Source organism: Colletotrichum acutatum (genome assembly GCF_030867785.1).
Source record: "Colletotrichum acutatum strain CBS 112980 chromosome Unknown BDZ83scaffold_108, whole genome shotgun sequence".
Classification (NCBI taxonomy): Eukaryota; Fungi; Ascomycota; class Sordariomycetes; order Glomerellales; family Glomerellaceae; genus Colletotrichum; species Colletotrichum acutatum.
The window spans coordinates 38,686-58,692 of NW_026849102.1; the positions used below are offsets into that span (position 1 = coordinate 38,686).

Genomic DNA, 20,007 nt, shown 5'->3' on the forward strand with positions numbered 1-20,007 from the left:
CAGGCAGGCTGGTGCAACTTGGGCTGAATCCATTGGCAAGGGCTGGTTGTCGAGAAATGTTGTTCAGCCCCCGAATAAAGGGGCAAGCTTGTATGGTTCCAAAGCCACCGCAATGTCAACACTTGTTCGTTTATGAAGCATGGGGAAATTCACACGAGGCAGTAAACGGGCATGGGCTTTTACGAAAGTGGGGGATGACGGCGATGAGAGCGTCCTAGCGCTGCCATTCCATCTGACATGGAGGGCAGTCCTCGGGACCGATGTTGTTAGCTGGCCGAAATGTTGTTGGTGAGGAGGCTGAGTTAAGGAATCTCTCGCTTCTCACTTACAACATGCACGGCCGTTGCCCGCTCAAGTTAACCTTTTCCCAAACAAACGACTTCATCGTCGATGAGGGGTCTGTCTCTCTGTCTGGTGTTCGGTTTGTGTTCTCTCCCTTACTCTCCCCCCCAAAACCTCGGCCCAAGAACCAGTTACACGGTACCGATCCATCGGAGTACACAGACGTACGGCACCGATTGAGTAATTTTCTGTAGATCACGATCCGCGACAATATACGCAAGAAATGACACAAAGTTGGCTAATGGATACAACTGACGGCTGACTGCAGCTTGCTTCCTGCGAATGATTGGCAATTGTAGAGTCGCATTTGGGCGTAAGTCGGCAAACTCGAAGGAGTGTGTCCTCCGGACCAACACTAAGCCGTGCTGAGTGAGGCGATTCACACCCACCAGTCGTGAAATGTCTCCCATTCGGCGTTAGGCGCGGATGCATCACGAGACCATTGGGCCTCATCCGCCAAGTGTGCGTGTGTTCGCTAAGTGTGTGCGTATGCGCCCGCCTCATCTGTCTCGTCTGTCATACGGCGTAATTTATTGCCAATTTCTCCGCGGCCGAATCTTGCGCACGCAGCTCGCGTGGCTCGCAAACGCCATTGCATGAGATTCTTCAAGCCATGGCTGCCTTTCAAGACCTCAGCCGCGCCTGGAATTCAGCCCATTTACTCCCGTGATGGCTGATTCTGGCCTTCCATCGTTGGAACTAACGATTTTGAAATGTAACAGAAACACTTTTGGAATGTTCTATCGAGCCCGTGGCGTTGTCTCTGTTCGGATACCGGGTTGCGAATTTCGTCCCCGGAGACCACGAGGAGGCGATATGAGAATGTGGGAATACAGAACTACAGTAAATAGAGTGAGGCGCTGATCTAGAAGGTCTCGAGGTGGACGAGGGCGAGCTATCGAACGTGAATATCGCGTGGAAACCACGCCTTCTTGCCCTCACTTGCCCGTCTTCTTCGCAGCTGGAGCCGAGGTGGCTGAGATTCGTGATCTAAGACAGGAGAAAGAAACGAGACAAAACCCAAAGGCATCCTTACCCTGTTCCTGAGGCGCTCGCCTCAACTTTTCAGCAGCGACTTCTGGAAGACCACATGGCAAATGAGTTAAAACAACAATCTGAAAACGGGGCGCGTTTCGTGCGACGTTGAGAATTGTGGATTTTCTAGAATGAAATTGAAGCCACTGCCAGTATCAACTCATTCGGTCGCGAAAAAGAGTGTCTGTCGTTCTCTCTTTCTCTAACATGACATCAAATTGCGTGAAACCAAACTCGAGATGTCAAGGCGGTGGCACAGCATGAAGATGGGACCGCCCCGCCCGGATGAGATCTGCAAGACCGAGCCTGACAGCAAGCAGACCCGGATTTTCTTGCAGGGCGGCGGGCCTTGAAAGTCTGCCTTCCGTATTTTGCTGGTGTTTCCAGGTAAATTGTATGATGCTGTTGGAGCCTTTCAGCCGATGATCGGCGGCGGTGCAGCTTGACGTGCTGCTGCTTCTGCTGCTGCATCGTTGAAAGAGGCTTTCAAAGCGGTGCGACATCGCCAAGGCTGGAAAAGAGAGCTTCCAGAGGTGAATGACACTAGTCACGTCGTAGATGTGCAGCAAAGATGCTCAAGGTTCTTGGCTCTCAGCAGCAACCGAGGAACCCCCCCATTATTGGTGTGATTTGGGTTGGACGCCAGCGAATTCAAAGTGGTGTTACCGGTACGTCTGTTGCTGTTAGCGGGATGGTTCGCAGACTAGGGAGATCGACATGCGCGGACTGCTGACTAGCTTGGACACGCCAGGCAGTGTCTGCTTTGGCCATTGCTGGATCACAGGCTGTCGGGCTTTCACGTTGGTTGCGGTCGAAGAAATTAACGACGCAGAAGCCGTCAACATGCCCCATGAGATGCAATATGAGCAATGATGATGCGAGAGGAAAATACGAAGACGGGCGACGGAACTCTCGTCCAACGTGGCTTGTGCGGCAACTTTCTGATTCGTCCTCGCGGACAATCCATCTCATCGTTCGGCTCGACTGAATTTCACCGAGGGATCCAAAGTTTTGACGAAAAAAGACGTGAGTTTGCAAGCCTGAGTCTACTTGTTCTATCCAAAAAATTCCCAATTTTTACTCTGTTCACAGTTAGTGATGGGTCCCGACGAGTACCTGCGAAGGTGAGATAGGTGATTCAAGGTACGAACCCATTTCGATCGTTCCGGGGGGCTTCGACGTGATGTCGTATGTGCAGCGGGCGACGCCGTCAACTTCGTTGATAATACGGGTCGAGATCTGGAGGGCGCAAAGTCAGCAACCATAGATAACGCGGAGGAGGAGGAGGAGGAGGAGGAGATAGTCATACTCTCTTAAGGAGGTTGAAGTCGAACTCGTAAGGCTCCGCGGACATGAAGTCCAGAGTCTTAACGGCGCGGAGACTAAGATTGAATGTCAGCCGATTGATCGGAGGAGATGGTCAGGGAGACAAGCAAGCAAGGTTGCTAGCAAGAGGGGCTTTGGTGATGGCGCTTACATGATAATGTAGCCGTAAACCTAGAAGAGTTAGTCATCTGCATTATACGCATATCGAAAGGGAGGGACATACTCTGGCATCACCTTGAACTCCAACAGCTGCAGAGAAATCATTCGTTAGTAAAGGAACCGGCCGGCGTGACAGGGTTTCAACTCCGGGGGGTCTGGCAACGTACCCTTGTTGGAATCCACAGCAGCATATGCTTGGGACATCTAGAAAATGGTCAGCGACTGTCCTAGGAAAATCAAAGGGTTGACACTCACCTCATTGTAGATACCGGCTTCCTTGATCATAGAAATGAAGATGTTGTCGGCAGCACGGGCAATGGCAACTCTCTCGGGTGTTACCTCTCCAATAATGCGGATAGCAATCTGACTGGTGTTAGACGAGCTACGTGTTGTATGGCTGGCGATCTGGTACTTACACCGGGGCCGGGGAACGGGTGACGCATGACCAGATCCTGATGGATGCCCAATTGCCTGCCGAACTCTCTAACCTCATCCTTGAACTGTTCGTGGGAGTCAGCATGGGACGCAGAAAATACTCTAAACGAGAGCAAAAAAATGCAGTGAAAGTGCGACGTAATTTTGTGTCGGCCAGTTGGCACAAGCCCCGCTTTGAATACATGTCCTACTGTCATCCGGATGTGACAGATCATAAGACGAGGATGGAAGAGGGTTTGGGGAAACGAACCAATTCTCTGAGGGGCTCGATGAGTTTGAGCTGTACGAAGATTAGCTAAAGTAAATAACAGGAGCACAGCGAGCGGAAGCGGTGTAGTTCAGCAATCAGGGATGGGGAAGACCATCCTCCCAAAGATAGCGGCTTCTCCAGGATACTTCTTACCTTCATCTTCTCGGGAAGTCCACCGGTGTTGTGGTGAGACTTGATAGTCGCACTGGGTCCCTTGAAGGAGAGGGACTCGATAAGATCGGGGTAGAGTGTGCCCTGGAGGAACCAAGTGATGGGTCCGGCATTCTCAGTGTTCTCGGCCTCCTTCTCCAGTCTAAGTGCCTCCTTCTCGAACAGGTCAATGAAGGTTGCGCCGATGCTGCTATCGTATTAGCAAGGTCGATAGGTGTAGTCAAGTATACTGACATCTTGCGCTTCTTCTCGGGTTCGGTGACGCCCTTTAGGCGACCAAGGAACAGGTCAGCTCCATCAGCGACGGTGAGGTTGATTCCAAGGTGCTTCTCGAGGGTCTCCTTGACCTGCTCGCACTCGTTGAGGCGCATGACGCCTGTCACATTGAGCTTAGTAAATTATGTTGCGTTGGTTGTGGTGATGTTGGCTTGCTTACCGTTGTCAACAAGGATGGCGTGGAAGCGGTCGCCTGATGAAATATTAGTCTCTGTAGAACTTTTCCTATAAAAGTTGCAATCATACCAATAGCTTCTTTCATCAGCTTGGCTGCGACAGTGGAGTCGACACCTCCAGATACAGCGCCGATGACCTGGGCCTTGTCACCGACAAGGTGTCTGATGCGGATGATCTCCTTCTGGATGAAGTCCTCCATCACCCAGTTGGGTCTGGCGCCGCTGATATCGACGGCAAAGTTCTTCAGGATCTCACTGCCGCGAGGTGTCTACATCGCCATGTCAGTGTGTGTTCTTGTTACGAAGACTGCGCGGTCGGCGTCTGAGCCGGTGATTCTCCACAACAATCAACGGCCCTACAACGGGCGCCTTGCTGATCGCCGTTCTCGGCGAGCACGATGCCTCCGTGCTAGGAGAATTGCCGGAAGTAATATTCAACTTACGTGCTCCTGCAAAGTGTTAGTCGTATTCCTACAGAGTTCCAGGAGAATGGGGTTGGTCTTACAAGCTCAGGGTGGAATTGGACGCCTGAAGGATTCAGAGTACCGAGTCAGCCAGAATCCAAAAAGTAGGGACGGTAAAATTTGATAGTACGAGCTCGCGTGGATCTTTCGAAAACTGCTCAACGTCGAAGGTTGATAGCAACATACCGTAGATTGGCTTGGTCTGGTGGGCGATTCCGGCATACTCGGAGTTCGCAGTGCTCGCAACGACGGTGAATCCTTCGGGAAGGGCGACCAACTGCATTGATGTTAGACAAATGGCTTTGAATATTCCAAATGCTCTCTACTGATGCTGAAGTACCTTGTCAAAGTGACTCATATATGCTGTCGTGAAAGTCAGCATTCGTCAACAAAGTATCAGGAGAGTTCTGGGAGGTTTGAAGGCTCACCTTGCATAGTCTCTCCCAGGCCAGTGAAGAGGCGGTCAGTGTGAGAATTGCCGGAGTTGAGGATGGTGACATCGGCATGACCGTACTCTGCATAGCGGACGGATCAGAATGACTCTTATTTTATACGAAGGATCCCCCAAAGTGACTGACCTCGGGCCTCTCCGCGAGCAACGTTCTTGGAGTTGATTCTCCAGGCGAGTTCCTGCACATAGTGAGCCGACTATTCGTCTTGATAGGATATCGTCGGAGTCTTGGTGTAAGACGAAAAAGCGCCATCGTGTAGTCGACTGCAGAGAAAGAGATCGGATTGAGTATTACCTGGCAACCGTAGCTACACACATCAATGAGTTCATATTTTCTCGGCGAAGGGAATGGCTGACATACCAGATACCCAAAATGGGAACACCGAGATCAAAGATCGCGGGGTCGACGTCTTTACAGTATCAGAAAGAGCTCTACTCTACTTGCTCAAGGGGGTTCCTTACGAGGAGAGTCCTGGTCGTAGACGGACGAGGGACCGCCAGACAACACGATACCCTTGGGCTTGAAAGGAAGATCCGCCAGCTTGGTTGTGCAAGGCAGCATCTCAGCGTAGACCTTGAGGGATCTCAGGCGACGGAGGATGAGATGGCTGGTCTGGGAACCAAAGTCGAGAACGAGGATGGTCTGGAATGCAATTTGTCAGTTACCCGAGCTGGACGTGACTTTCGCAACCCCCGACAACTTTGACTGTATCGGCATCGTTTACGTGGGGACTCGTTTATCGTGACTGCGGGGAGTATCGTGAGTTCGAGTCGAAGGGTTCGATAAGTACGAGCTGTAAGCTACCGCTCGTCGCGCGTCTAAGTAGTCGAGCTCTGTTTTATGGGAAGTTCTGCGCGCTCGGTTGACAGCTACTTTTTCGACTTCTCTTGTATGACTCCCACTACGCCCTTAAGCTGTGTTGCACTCGCGCACGCAGCAGTAGTCGTGATCCAAGACTGTTGCAGGGTATTTCGATTCGCGCTGTTGACTCAATTCAGAGCTGCACGCGAATAGAAGAGTTCGGGAGAAAGGGTCCGAGGATTTCACCGCTGTTTCGAGGCAACGGCTGGTCGTGTCGGTGATCGCGATGTGTTGTGGGCAGCGGGTTCCACACAGTCAAAGTTCCTCGGGGGTCGTATTGGGGGCATTGGCCAAGGCGAAGGGAATAGACGTACGTCAAACATGTTGTGAGGCGCCTCGGCCTCGGCTTCAATAGCGCTCGCCATCTTGGAATGCTTGCTTGCTGGAGAATGAGAATATGCGTGTTGTTGGCGGTCGTGTGATTTGCGGCGAGAGAAAAAACGAAGGCGGAGGAGAAAAAAGTTTTGGTAAGAGTCAATCAATCGACCCGGCACGGCACACCAGCGCATGGCGGGGGCGGGGCACTTTCTGTCCCTTATCTTATCACTCCAGGGGTCCACCTCAGCCACATTACAGCTCTAGCCACTCACTCTACCTGACCTATTAGTGTTCAGTGTCCATGAATTCGAGCAGTTGAAGAAGCTGAGATGTGTAACTTTGTAGATTTATTCCTTGCGATGTTTTCTTCAAACAGATCAATGCAGTGTTATCGAGCTCAAGTAGAAAGCCTCCAGACGTAGTGAAATGAATTGTCACTTTCAGATACCTCAGGACAAGTACTATCAAGGGCACTGAGCTGGTCCCGATTGAGCAAAGATGATGTCATTCATCTCTCCAGTGACATCGCCGAACCCGCCGAACTTTGAGGTTTCTCTCAGAGACATCAGCGTTGGTTCTCGTTCATATTTGCGTCGAAATACATGAACAATTGAAAAATGTATGAGATCTACGCTGTTAGTACATCCTACCTCGATTGGTTGGATCATCACCCGTGGCTAACAAATCCAGGCCGGTGCTGCGGCAGCCTTCACAGTAGATTGTCTCGTCTACCCTCTAGATACCATCAAGACCAGATACCAGAGCCAAGACTTTGTCAAAACGTATGCCTCGACATCAGGAAGCAAAGCACCCCTCTTCCGGGGCCTCTACCAGGGCATCGGGAGTGTGGTGCTGGCCACATTACCGGCCGGTGAGTACACCCAAGGTGTCTTCTGAAATGAATGGTGCTGATAAGCTTGCAAACTTGCCAGCCGGAATATTCTTCGCCACGTATGAGAGCATGAAGAAAACCATCTCCAGCACTTATTTGCTCCCTCAACCGTTTGTGCACGCCTCGGCCTCGGCCATCGCAGAGATGGGCTCATGCCTAGTCCTCGCACCAGCAGAAGTCATCAAACAAAATGCGCAAATGTTACGGAAGCAAGACAACAGCAGCAGTAGTAGCGGCACCAGACGATCAACTTCCCTCGAGGCCCTGCGACAAGTCACAAGTTCCGGGGCGCAGAGGCGTCTCTTCTCCGGCTACACAGCCCTCGTGGCGCGCAACCTCCCCTTTACCGCGATTCAATTCCCCATCTTTGAGCACGTGCGAAACACAGTCTGGACCTCGCGGTCGCAAGGGAGGGCAGAGGGCGAAGAGCAAGGCCTCCTAGAGACGGCCGTGGTCACAGGAACCAGCGCAGGCGCAGCGGGTGCGTTTGCGGCCTTTATCACTACGCCGAGCGACGTCGTCAAGACACGGATGATGCTGAGCGCGGGAGAAGCCGGCGACGGCAGCCACAGCACTTCGTCGTCTTCACATGTTGAGAAGTCGGCGAGTCCTAGGTCGAAGCCGAAGCGCGGCAGCTTGGAGGTGACGCGAGACGTGTATCGACGACACGGCGTGCGCGGACTGTTCCGCGGTGGAGGGCTGCGTGCCGTGTGGACGGCCGTCGGCAGCGGTCTCTACCTGGGCACGTACGAAATGTCAAAGGTCTGGCTCACTCGGGGCAAGGACGAATCGGAAGTTGTCGGAGGGCTGTAAAAACGGGCGGAAGAGAAGCAGCAGAAACCGTGCATATGTGAGATTAGCAGGGTGCATCTCGAGTGAGATAACAACCGGCGGTGACGGCGGCAGGAGCCTAAGAAAGTTTGCTGTAAGTGTATCTCTCCGGATACGTGTATCTATAGAATTGGGTTTCTGTTATCAGCATCAACGTATCAAGGGAGGCAATGATATGAGATGCATGAGAGTTACGTCGTGCCAAATCGTCTGGTCGTTGTTGAAAGTCGCCAATATGGGAGAGGGAGACAAGTTGAAGCGACGGGAGTGACTGAGGAAGTAATTAGAGTCTCCAAAACACGGCCTGAACACCCGGACTACCTCATTGACAATCCAATGTTGCCGCGTTGTTGGGGTGGATATTTACCCGCCGGTACGTTGATGCCGGGATACGCCAGCCTGTCGATGCAAAAAAGTTGTCGGCCAATAGTTTCGGTGTGATAGAGCACAAGTTGCAACTCTGCCGTCCCCTAAAAAGTCAGAATGCAGAGATGAAGGCAAAAAGATACGCACCTTGAGGGCTCCCACAAACTTTTGCTTCTTCTTCTTCTTCTTCTCCTTTCACCATACCTTGACCAACGTTGCCAAACTATCCCATCCACCTCATCCTTTCTGTTAGCCCTACGGCTAGACGTTTTTGGTCGGTCATGGCCCGGCGTAGGTAGCGTCAGTGAAGAATGCGGGGGAACTCGCTGCTCCAACTCGTCGTTTGGGCTTCTAAAGCAACACCCACCACCACCAGAACCAAAACCAGCCAGGCTTGGCCGTCCGTTCTTTTCTCCAGAGACGGGCGAGCCATCCTTTGTCGTTAGCCCCGAGTTTCTGGCGAGTTTCTGGCCCCAAAATTCGATGTCTATGCCCAACACTCCATGTTTTCCTCTTCTTTGGTGCTCCTGTTGCGCTTCTGCTTTGACAATTAGCAAACGTAACTCAAGTGTCTCTCGTACTTTTGTGTAACTCAACTCCCTTCCCTTCCGTTTTTCTCCAAAGGGTCGTGCCAATAACATTAAAAGTCTAAAAAAAACCGAGTCCAAGTCTCAAGAGGCGCAATGCGCATCATATCCAAATTTACACACGTCTCTGGCATCAGAACCACATCCGATTGCGCAATCTCTCCAAACTCGTCGCTCCTTTGCGCCCATCGGTACCGTCCGTACTCCGTACCGAACCGCACCATCCATGGCTGTCCCATGCTTGCATGCTTCCCCCCTACTGCATAGCATGCAAACGTCCGGCAAAATTCTTTTTTTCCCTCTTTCGCTTTTTGAGATGATCCATATCTTGGGTTGGCTAGCCCGCCTGGCAGCCCGCCCGGGTCGCAGATTTGCTATGCAATGTCCTCATGCAAAGCCCAAGAAAAAGGGGTCCCTAACTCCCTGAACATGGTTGAGGGATGAACACCGCTTCTTTGACCGGCACACCGGGTTGGTCAGCTGCACTTGACTCGCACCGAGTCGCTCGACGGTGTGTAAGGTGTTAGTCGCTCCCGACCCACCTGGGCTTGGGTTAGGCAATCCCGTGTCGAAAAGACGTTTCCTCGACGCCCCCTGCCCGACACGTCTCTGACTCTGGATGGTGTGCTGTGCTGTGCTGTGCTGTTCTTATATTTCAGACTCGACGCTCATTTTCATCTTTTCGTCTTTCAGATGTTTGTCGTCTTTTTGTCCTACCATAACGAAAGCACCATAACGTAGCCTCAGCTCGTGCTGAACTTGAGTCTTCACTTACACAACTCGTTGCTTCACCCACACCATCTTCCAGCAATCTCCAAGAACAATTCTTCAAGCGCACTCGAGGATTCCAACAACCCAAAGCCACCCGAATTCTCCAGCCAACCACAAGCACAGAAACATTGCTTCGGATCACCATCATGACTGCCGTTGTGACCACTGCCCCGCTGGGCGTCGACCTTCTGGCCCAGAGCATCAAGGAGAATACAGCCATAAACATTGCTGAGGTCGACATCAACAACACGGACAGATTCCTCGTCCACTCTCCCTACACAGAACCAGAGCACTTGCTAGATCTCGAGACCCTGGATGATGAAAACGCCCTCCTCGCCAAGGCGTTGTCTCAGATGGAGTGCCTCCGCGCGGACTACGCCACGGCCGGCTACGTCGAATCCTTCAACTGGGACCAAGTTCTGGACGAGCTCAAGCGCCTCGTTCAATCCACTGAGAAGACATTTAAGGAAACTTCCTTCTACATTGTGGCATTCCGCTCGACGATCCCGCCATCGACAATTTATGAAGATCTCGGCGTTTTGGATAAGGCCGCGCATGCCGAAGCCAACCAATTCGGGGGTTTCTTGAAGTAAGAGAAATGACGAGGAAATAGAGACAAAGAAGGACAAGAAACTAACTCGCCCGCAGATATTGGTTCGGAAGTCCCGACCCAGAAGGAAGAAACTTGGCAACGTGCGTCTGGAGGTCGAGACCAGATGCCGTCAAAGCCGGCCACGGCCAGGCTCATCGACGAGCAAGTCGTGCGACAGCGTCCATGTACTCGTTCTGGAAAATTGATCGTCACCGCCTGATCGTTCGTGACGGAGCCGAAAGCTGGGAGATTGTCGATTGGGTTGACTAAGCGCACCCTCTTTCAGACCGACAGAAAGGTAAAATAAAAGTGACTACTTGCGGCGTTTGGTGATTTTGGGTGTATGTCGCAATCGGGCTGGTAAATGAGCAATGAGACACCACAAACAGAGCGTATGATACGCGGCATAAGAGGGTATGACATGGCGCACTTAGATATTTTCGCATTATACAGCCAAGAAACCACTGGGTTTTCCTTCACAGAAAGCGTAATAGACAAACGCATAGATCCATTGCACCGTGTTCTAGACTTGCATCCATGTGATGTGATGGCCAGTTGAAAATCATCCTGGATGGGTACTTGGAGCGAAAGGCGAAGGGATCGCGAATACTGAGGCAGGCGAGAGCTCGGACTCCCAGAGGCGCTGAATCACGGCTGTGATGTACCATTTCCATTCTATCGACATGTACAACTCGACATGGCCACATAACACCCCCCGAGTGATATCGCAAAATGATGCTCAGGAGCAGGAGAGTCGAATGGGCCAGGTTATGAAGAGGAAGATGGAAGGAGGGAAGCGCAGGACGACGAGATGAGACGACGTTGAATTTAAACTCGACTTGAGTGCTTTCGGCGTGGGGGCAATGAGTGGGATGCCCTCCCATTCAGGACGTGGCGTGTGGAATCTGTTACGGATCACCGTGGGAGAGAAAGACGGCGGTGTGGGTCCGTGGACGGCCGGTCCGGGAGGGGTGCAGTTAACGGACCTTGAGGGGGTGAATATATCATATGACCTTTTCTCCAGTGAATCCTGCCGCCTGACACCGCCCGACAGCCCACAATCCCTCCCACAATTCGTTGTAGCGAAAAGTTCGATATTTCGCAACACGACGAGACGACCGCCGCTCCCCTCCTCGATTCCCGACTGCCAAGTTAACGCGACACCAACGATCCCGCAGCCGCAGACTCAAAACCAGGCCACCGAATTTTTGAACCTGCACGAATCTCTCTCCGATCGTATCGCAAATATGGGTGACGTTATCAAGGAGGTGCCGCTCACGGCGGTCCGCGTTGAGGCCCTTGTGAGTCCTGCCCGAATTGTGCCCCACCTCTCCTCACATTGGGGCTTCATGCTGCAGTGCAGTCATGATGGAGGGATATATGGTAGAAGATGTGTAATGTCGCTGACCTCAGATGTACTTATCCCCCTAGGTGGTGATGAAAATCGTCAAGCATGGCTCCGCGACCTTCCCCACGACCGCCACCGGCTCCATCGTCGGCATGGACGCCGACGGTCTCCTCGAGATCACAAACACCTTCCAGTTCCCTACGGTCGACGTCGCAAGCACCGACAGCCACCAAAACAGCCACCAGAACGATGCCTCGGCCCTCGCTGCCGCCGCTCCCCGCCAGAAGGCCAACATTGTCTACCAGAACGACATGATCAAGCACCTGAAGGAGGTCAACGTCGACGCTAACAACGTCGGCTGGTACACCAGCGCTGCTATGGGCAACTTTGTCAACCTCAGCTTCATCGAGAACCAGTACCACTACCAGAAGGACAACGAGCGGACAGTCGCTCTCGTCCACGATGTCAGCCGCAGCTCCCAGGGCTCCCTGAGCCTGCGCGCTTTCAAGCTCACCCCGTCATTCATGGCCGCATACAAGGAGGGCAAGTTCACGACCGAGAGGTATGTTGGATTGTGTTAGTTGGATTGTGTTAAATATGAAGATTTGGAACCGACTGGGGATGCTGACATTTCTCATAATAGCCTGAAAGCATCCAAGCTCACCTTCAAGGACATTCTCGCCGAGCTCCCCGTCGAGATTCACAACACCCACCTCCTGACCTCGTTCCTGCACCAGCTTCCCGGCCTCCCCGAGCAGGACAAGATCGAGTCGCCCAACTCCTTGTCGGATCTGCGTGACGACCCCCTCAAGCAGCAGCTCCACCCCTCGGTCGAGAACCTCGACCTCTCGATAGACCCCTTCCTCGAGAAGACGTGCGACCTCCTGCTCGAGAGCATCGAGTCGCACTACACCGACCTCAACAACTTCCAGTTCTACCAGCGCCAGCTCGGCCGCGAGCAGGCCAAGATCACGCAGTGGCAGACCAAGCGCAAGGCGGAGAACGCGGCGCGCGCGGCGGCCAAGCAGGCGCCGCTGCCCGAGGACGAGTGGCAGAGGCTGTTCAAGCTGCCCCAGGAGCCCAGCCGGTTGGAGGGCATGTTGAACGCGAAGCAGGTGGAGCAGTACAGCAAGCAGGTGGACGGATTCACGGCCAACATCAGCGCCAAGATGTTTGCCGTCAGGGAGAACCTGCTGCCCAAGCGGGCTTAGATGGACGCTTAAGGCAGACTTGGGTCATTGTTTCGCGGCTCCGTGGATGTGGACGGATGAAGAAACCGGACACATCGCGTGCGTGAGACGAAGAAGGGGGAGTGCAGTGCAGTGCAGAGGAGGAGAGCAGATGCAAGGCGAGCGAGGGCAGACACAAAAAGGAGAGGAATTACCTTAGAGAACAGGTGTTCTGGGAATGATGAATGATCTGGGGCAGCGGATCAAAGCATTCGAAACGGCGTTACGGTAATTAGTCCCAGGCAGTGTGTACTGAGTCGATATTCGATGTCTTTTCTTGCATTCCAGAGCGACGGGTTTTTCTCCCTGGGCCGCGGCATATTTCGGACGTACCACTGTCCACGGCTGACGTCGACTGGTTCGAGTAAAAGGGGTGATGCAGTGGCAGTGACGAGACGAGGCTATCGAGGTATGGAGATGGCGGTTGGGGCTGTTATCCCACTCTTCTGCCCGAAGAAGGAACGGCCGGACACGAGGAAAGAATACCAACGCTGAGGTATTAGAGAAGCTAGGTATTGGCTTTTGGTGGCACGTGGTCATGAACTGGCTTCTGCCGAGTACAATTTGTCCGTAACTATTCACAAGACGAGGCCGGAATCCAACACATTGAACAGTAAAGATGAAGTCTCCGTATAGGTCTCCTGACAAGTCGGCTTCAGATGCCTCGTCCCAAACACCATCCCCATCATTGTTCCTGAACCATGGTATATATTGGCGACAGATGTACTTGTTGGTCCTTATTGGCTTCGACAGCCCTGTCTTGCATGATTCGTTTGGTCCCGTTGAGGATACTGCCCAAAGTCAGTCTACTCGAGAGGGAGAGGTCCTGAAGTGAGGTACGTGGTGCGTTTGTGTTCCTCGAGGGCGATGGTGGTGGGGCACCAAATCGAGGGGTTTCACGCTCGAAGGAGACTAGCGCGAGAAAACGGTAAAACAAGGGGAAACAAAAAAAAAAAAAAAGGTCGACCTCTCAGATTGAGTCTCGGCGGCACGCCTGGGGCGGCGCGGGCGTGCACAAGCGGCTGCTGGCCTTGGCCTGGGCCTGCCCTGAAGTTGCTGGCAGCTGCTGTTGGCAATAGAGAAAAAAATTGGATGTCAATGAGGGGCACATTTCCGCATTTTTCTGAGGCGCCCCCCCCGTCTTCCTCCCCATCAGGGTAGGTACCTGCTCCCCTATCAGATCTGCATGTACTTTTGCCGCCCGCCGTGTGCCGATTGAGCGAGGCAAATGTATCTTTTCCCACCGAATTCACTCACGTTGGCAGTATTTTTTCTAAATTACCCGACCTAACCTTACCTTACCTAAGGTATCTTATGTGCTTACCTCCGAGCAGGTCGGTCCCGGCCTACGGAGTGCTCTGAGCTTTCGCAGTTGTGTTTCCGAGTGGTAACGTAATAAGGGCCTTCCTTGGACTGAAGTGAGGTGAGGTAAGCTACCAGAGGTACCTACCTACCTTACCTGGAGGTAGAGCTCGCATTCCAGAGCTTGCTCCCTTAGGTCTAGCCCTCCCTTTCCCTTCCATGTGCGCCGCCCTTTGTGGCTTATCAAAATGGTAGCTCTGAATTGGATAATTGGATGGGTAGGGGAAAATGCAAAACGCCAATTGAACGACGTTGGATGAGACAGGAGTCGGTGTCTTGGGCCAGACAATGACTGACACCTCAGCCAGCACCCCAGCCAGTGACAGAGGACCGGAGAAAAGTCTGGCAGAGAAAAAAGAACAGAGAAAAAGTACCGGGGAATGGAAGCCGAGCTATCTGATTCGTATCCGTACCTTAGCTACGGCATGGTAGGGTAGGTACATTGCCCCTCCTCTTTTGCCTCCCTTCACCGCATGGAAATGGTCTGAGAGAAGCTCAAAAGGGAAGTGTTCTGGGGCCTGTAGGAAAGTCTGATTGTCAGATATGTGACGGAGGGAATGTACATTTGTTGCATTGTTGGACCCGAGTTATGGGGAGGGATAGCAGTCAGTCAGTCAGTGTCGGAGCTATCATCAGCCGAGAGGCAGGTCCGTCTTTTCCATCTCAGTATCTGCCCGGTATACTTTGATTACCTTATGAACAGCAGTGAGGGACAGATAGCATGTACTTCTTGCTATCGTCTTGTATCAGCTCTAAAGTCTCGCGGAGCCATGACCAGCAGACTGAGCAAAAGTGACCAGGAGAGCAGCATGGTGTGTCCACTGTCGAGGACGAGGTGTCCAGACAACGACCAGACACTGGCAAAACCCCACCCCGCCTGCCACACCTCGAGACTTCAGTCAATTGGAAGGCATGGCGTGGGTGAGGAGGAAGGAGCATTGGATCGAATTGTGAAGTTTTTGCCCCGCCTCAGGCTTCAGGTGGGCTGCTGCAAAGGCAGAGGAAGTCCCGTCCCCCAGTCACTTTTTTACCCCTCCTTCCCACCACTGGCCACCTACGGATACTTCAGTCTGAACTTGTGAACTTGCGAAGTAGGTACAGAGATCATGTAGAGACAAGTACCTTTTTTATCACCGTACCTTACGCCGCGCTTCGCCGACACACAGCAACACCAAGAAGGCGAAGAAGGCAAGAAGGAGGTACCTTTTGTTGACACAGCAGGAGCAGCAGAGATTTCTCACCTACGGATACCTCACCTCAGGGCAGTCTGGATTCCCGACATCTCATCCCTCGCATCCCGCATCCCTCCCACTTCTGGCACTCCCACTCAGGCACTCACACACCGCCCTGCCTTCCTGCCGTCCCTGTCCGTGTCTGTACCCCTCCAAAGTCCAAAAGCCTTTTTTTTTTTACTTCTTCTACCTGCCCTCCCCCCGCCAACTACCTTTTGAATCTTCTCCTCCTACTCTTCTTCTTCATCCTCTCTTCTTCTCTTCTCCCTCTTCTATACCCCCCTTCCTCTCCCCCCCAAACCACCTTTTACCATCACCACAAACTGCACAATGGCTGCCCCCGCCAACAAGTTCAAGGTCGCTGACCTGTCCCTTGCCGCCTTCGGCCGCAAGGAGATCGAGCTCGCCGAGAACGAGATGCCCGGTCTTATGCAGACTCGCGCCAAGTACGCTGCCGACCAGCCCCTCAAGGGTGCCCGTATCGCCGGTTGCTTGCACATGACCATCCAGACCGCCGTCCTCATCGAGACCCTCACTGCTCTCGGTGCTGAGGTTACCTGGACTTCCTGCAACATCTTCTCCACCCAGGACCACGCCGCTGCTGCCATTGCCGCTGCCGGTGTCCCCGTCTTCGCCTGGAAGGGTGAGACCGAGGAGGAGTACAACTGGTGCTTGGAGCAGCAGCTGTCCGCCTTCAAGGATGGCCAGAAGCTCAACCTCATCCTCGACGACGGTGGTGACCTGACCCACCTCGTCCACGAGAAGTACCCCGAGATGCTCAAGGGCTGCTACGGTGTCTCTGAGGAGACCACCACTGGTGTCCACCACCTCTACAAGATGCTCAAGGATGGCAAGCTCCTTGTGCCCTCCATCAACGTCAACGACTCCGTCACCAAGTCCAAGTTCGACAACCTGTACGGCTGCCGCGAGTCCCTCATTGACGGAATCAAGCGTGCTACCGATGTCATGGTTGCCGGCAAGGTCGCCGTCGTCGCTGGATTCGGTGATGTCGGCAAGGGCTGCGCCCAGGCTCTGCACACCATGGGTGCTCGTGTCATTGTCACCGAGATTGACCCCATCAACGCCCTCCAGGCCGCCATGGCCGGCTACGAGGTCACCACCATGGAGAAGGCCGCTCCTCGCGGTCAGATCTTCGTCACCACCACTGGCTGCCGTGACATCCTGACTGGCGCTCACTTCGACGTCATGCCCAACGACGCCATCGTCTGCAGTACGTTCAGCCCCCCTTTTTATCTGTTTCTTCTACAGTCCAGTTGACTAACCCCCTCCCTCCAGACATTGGTCACTTCGATATCGAGATCGACGTCGCCTGGCTCAAGGCCAACGCCCAGAGCGTCCAGAACATCAAGCCCCAGGTCGACCGCTTCCTGATGAAGAACGGCCGCCACATCATCCTCCTTGCCGAGGGTCGTCTGGTTAACCTTGGCTGTGCCACCGGCCACTCCTCCTTCGTCATGTCCTGCTCCTTCACCAACCAGGTCCTTGCCCAGATCATGCTGTACAAGTCCGGTGACGCCGCCTGGGGCCAGAAGTACGTTGAGTTCGCCAAGGCTGGCAAGCTCGACGTCGGTGTCTACGTCCTCCCCAAGGTCCTTGACGAGGAGGTCGCCAGACTCCACCTGTCCCACGTCAACGTTGAGCTCACCGAGCTCACCAAGACCCAGGCTGACTACCTCAGCATCACCGTTGAGGGTCCCTACAAGAGCGACATCTACCGCTACTAAGCGGTCTCCTCTTTGTATCATCCAATCTTTTAGCGACTGGATTTCTTCAACATTCCGACTAATGACTTCAACGAGCGTACACCATAACATTTGGCAATGTGTGTTCTCAACAGCATGACTTGCATGACACATCTGGGAAGGGAATCTCGGCTGGGGGCGGTTACGGGCTGGAAACTCAAAAAGCTTGGGGGGCCTGGCTGCGAGATTTTTCAACAAAAAAAGGCGTTGGCTTGTGAATAGTGATTCCCCAGACCATGGCATCTGTATTTTGCTTTCTTCGGCCCGACTCTTGGGGAGCGGGAAAAAATAAGGGACTCAACCCCCGGACATGGGATTAGGGGTTATGGGTAGACAACTCGACGACTAGGGCCCGTCAACCGCGGTCCGCATAGATGAATATATGCGTCTTTCGAGCAATAATCTTTGTAATTTGTGCCTATTGAACTGTGCTCTCATACTGTCTAATTCTTGCCACGTTTACGCCTGGCTCTATGTGTGAACTCTACATGCAGAGCTTATGTTGTTGATACCAAGTCAAATCACTACAATTGCTAGTAGACCTGATATGTCCCAGGGAAGTCATTCCTGCCATGGAATTCCAGAGTTCAATTCATCATTCATCATGTTGCCTGATCTGCCAAGTTCCCTTCCTTGCGGTGAAGCCCACCTCCATGGGCTGAGTGCTGTTTGGGTGCTGAATTTGGGTCCAACGAAGATATATCAAGATGTGAGTGTAGAATAGATGGGTCTGACCCTGTCATACGCTGTCGTCCTTGTCACAACCGCGTCAGTCGTTAGCAGTGCAGTCTTTCACCCTGTACGTATTCCAGATCACATATCACGTGTGACGTCCAAGTCTGTAGAAAACTTCATTCCGCTGCTTGTCACATATCCCTTGATTTGAAAAACCTCCGCCACAAAGTACTTACTTCCCTCTTTCTCCACCGCCAACCCTAAGCAACAAGCCCCTTTTGCTCAACAACGACACTATCTAACTTGCCCTCCGTCACCGCCCTCCTAACATTCCCAATAGCCCACTTCTCCATCTTGACACTCGTCTCCAGCGTCCAGGTGCCCATGTGCGGGACGATGAGCACGTTGGGATTGGCGAGCAGACCCGGGTGGACCTCGGGCTCGTTCTCGAAGACGTCGAGACCCGCGCTGGCGACTTTTCCGGAGTCGAGGGCCGCGACGAGCGCGGCTTCGTCGATGACGGCGCCGCGGGCCGTGTTTACTATCACGACGCCGGGTTTCATGAGGGCGAATTGAGGGGTTGAGATTATGTGGCGGGTGTGGGCCTTTTCTTGTCAGTGGTGATGATGAGGTGGTGTTGGGTGGGTGGTTTACGTACGTTTAGAGGCAGGTTGAGTGAAATCACATCACTCTCCCTTAACAACGTCTCGAAATCGACGTAGCTGGCACCACACTCGTCTTCCAAGTGTCCCTCCAGCCTCGCACGGTTGAAATACCGCACCTCCATGCCAAACGCCCTCGCCTTCTTAGCCATGTTGCGTCCGATACCGCCCATACCGAGGATGCCCAGGATTTTCCCCTGGGGGTCGCGGCCCAAGGGTGGAGGGGGTTGGCCTTTCCATTTCCCGTCGCGGATGGAGAGGATGGAGGCGTTTAGGTTGCGGAGGGCGCCGAGGATGAGGAAGATTGCAATGTCTGCTGTTGCGTCGTCGACTGCGGTGGGCGTGTTTGAGACCAGGATGGGGGTGGGGGAGCGGGATGTGCAGGCGGGTATGTCAATTTGGTCGTAGCCGGCGCCTGGTGTTTGTTTTAGTAATCAGTTGTTGATTCACTGCTGAGAAGGTCAAGCCGGGATTGTGTGATGTCGAGAATGTTCTGTGATAAGACGGGGGGGGCTCTCACCATTGTGGCAGATGAAGCCTACACTGGAGGGTAGAGCGGCGACAAGCTCGGCGTCGATACGACCGGTGATGTGGACGCTTGCAAAAGTGCGGTAGATTGCCTTTACGCCGTCGAGGGCGCCAGACTTGCACTCCTCGAGGAACTCAGCACGGTTGGTCGCCTTGGGCTTGATGATTTGGGCGACGTCGGCGAGGGATGCCCAGGTGTCGTGGGCGCTTTGGCGGTGTGCTTGTTAGCTTTGGTCGGTTCGTCTGGTTGAGATGAGGAAGGGGCTTTGGTGGGAGGATGTGAAGATGAGACTGGATGTTGGTTGAGGATTATGAGACGGGACTGGTGAGGATGGAATGATGAAGAGGGGAGACGTACTGCTCGATTTGGCCCAGTTGAAGGACTATGGGCTTCGACATGATTTCGGTGAGTGAAGAAGTTGAGTTGAAATCGACTTCTCTCGAGAAGTGTTTGTCCTTTGGTGGAATTGCAAACTTGAGTATGCGAAATATTGGTTAGCTCCAGATAGGCAGGTCCATCCCATTACGTCGCTTTCTTCACAAGTCGGAGATCTTCTGAAACCAAGAGATATTGTGCTGGCGCTTAATGTAAGAGAACAACTCACTAGACTAGTCAACCTGACATGTGATGGCGAAATATGAGGTTAGAGTAGGTTTCGTCACCTCGCAGAGTTGATGCCGCGAAGTCGGAGTTGAGATACAGCGGCGCGGGGTGGCTTTCCCGTTGGGCAATCGACTCGATTGGGAAAGTGGGGGTTGATCAGCGGGGTTGGAGCTCAATTGGTCGCCCAAACTCGACTCCTGCCAACAATCTCACAGCAAGTCATGCTTAAAGGGTATAAGGCGAGTGACATGATCCGGTTCTTTAATATGGAGGCTTCTAGTCAGAAAGGGAGGTTCCTAC

The 20,007-nt window shown here is 53.2% G+C and overlaps 6 protein-coding genes across 6 annotated transcripts; 4 read left to right on the forward strand and 2 right to left on the reverse strand.

The window, feature by feature from the left end:
- Positions 1–2,469: 2,469 nt before the first annotated feature.
- Positions 2,470–6,312, reverse strand: BDZ83DRAFT_755755 (GMP synthase; the record flags this gene model as incomplete). Its single annotated transcript, XM_060514663.1, has 22 exons — positions 2,470–2,616; positions 2,687–2,759; positions 2,855–2,874; positions 2,927–2,952; positions 3,030–3,066; positions 3,118–3,225; positions 3,279–3,362; positions 3,548–3,577; positions 3,701–3,905; positions 3,953–4,094; positions 4,155–4,187; positions 4,241–4,439; positions 4,614–4,619; positions 4,676–4,698; positions 4,821–4,911; positions 4,975–4,997; positions 5,063–5,149; positions 5,213–5,264; positions 5,381–5,393; positions 5,447–5,495; positions 5,548–5,728; positions 6,262–6,312. The coding sequence occupies 22 exons, from the start codon at positions 6,310–6,312 to the stop codon at positions 2,470–2,472; spliced, it is 1,680 nt and encodes a 559-aa protein (XP_060360866.1).
- A 288-nt stretch (positions 6,313–6,600) lies between these two features.
- On the forward strand, positions 6,601–7,970 carry BDZ83DRAFT_760650 (mitochondrial carrier domain-containing protein; the record flags this gene model as incomplete). The annotated part of the gene is made up of 4 exons (XM_060515165.1): positions 6,601–6,900; positions 6,956–7,136; positions 7,198–7,735; positions 7,772–7,970. The coding sequence occupies exons 1-4, from the start codon at positions 6,883–6,885 to the stop codon at positions 7,968–7,970; spliced, it is 936 nt and encodes a 311-aa protein (XP_060360867.1). The 5' UTR covers positions 6,601–6,882.
- A 1,888-nt stretch (positions 7,971–9,858) lies between these two features.
- On the forward strand, positions 9,859–10,574 carry BDZ83DRAFT_586733 (uncharacterized protein; the record flags this gene model as incomplete). Its single annotated transcript, XM_060505974.1, has 2 exons — positions 9,859–10,301; positions 10,361–10,574. 2 exons carry the CDS (start codon positions 9,859–9,861, stop codon positions 10,572–10,574), a joined length of 657 nt encoding a protein of 218 aa, XP_060360868.1.
- A 977-nt stretch (positions 10,575–11,551) lies between these two features.
- BDZ83DRAFT_586686 (eukaryotic translation initiation factor 3 subunit 3) lies at positions 11,552–12,863 on the forward strand (the record flags this gene model as incomplete). Its single annotated transcript, XM_060505970.1, has 3 exons — positions 11,552–11,605; positions 11,736–12,214; positions 12,296–12,863. The coding sequence occupies 3 exons, from the start codon at positions 11,552–11,554 to the stop codon at positions 12,861–12,863; spliced, it is 1,101 nt and encodes a 366-aa protein (XP_060360869.1).
- A 2,942-nt stretch (positions 12,864–15,805) lies between these two features.
- On the forward strand, positions 15,806–17,220 carry BDZ83DRAFT_586738 (adenosylhomocysteinase; the record flags this gene model as incomplete). Its single annotated transcript, XM_060505975.1, has 2 exons — positions 15,806–16,706; positions 16,772–17,220. The coding sequence occupies 2 exons, from the start codon at positions 15,806–15,808 to the stop codon at positions 17,218–17,220; spliced, it is 1,350 nt and encodes a 449-aa protein (XP_060360870.1).
- Positions 17,221–18,056: 836 nt separating this feature from the next.
- On the reverse strand, positions 18,057–19,716 carry BDZ83DRAFT_633897 (D-isomer specific 2-hydroxyacid dehydrogenase). The gene is made up of 4 exons (XM_060509058.1): positions 19,462–19,716; positions 19,096–19,310; positions 18,572–18,990; positions 18,057–18,518 (listed from the first exon to the last, which is right to left on the reverse strand). The coding sequence occupies exons 1-4, from the start codon at positions 19,500–19,502 to the stop codon at positions 18,174–18,176; spliced, it is 1,020 nt and encodes a 339-aa protein (XP_060360871.1). The 5' UTR covers positions 19,503–19,716; the 3' UTR covers positions 18,057–18,173.
- Between the last annotated feature and the right edge of the window lie 291 nt (positions 19,717–20,007).

Coding starts and splice junctions, on each gene's coding strand:
- BDZ83DRAFT_633897 (XM_060509058.1), bottom strand. CDS start 19,502: ATGTCGAAGCCCATAGTCCTTCAACTGGGCCAAATCGAGCA. Junction 19,311..19,461: donor CAACTGGGCCAAATCGAGCA/GTACGTCTCCCC, acceptor ACACCGCCAAAG/CGCCCACGACACCTGGGCAT. Junction 18,991..19,095: donor AGGCTTCATCTGCCACAATG/GTGAGAGCCCCC, acceptor AACAAACACCAG/GCGCCGGCTACGACCAAATT.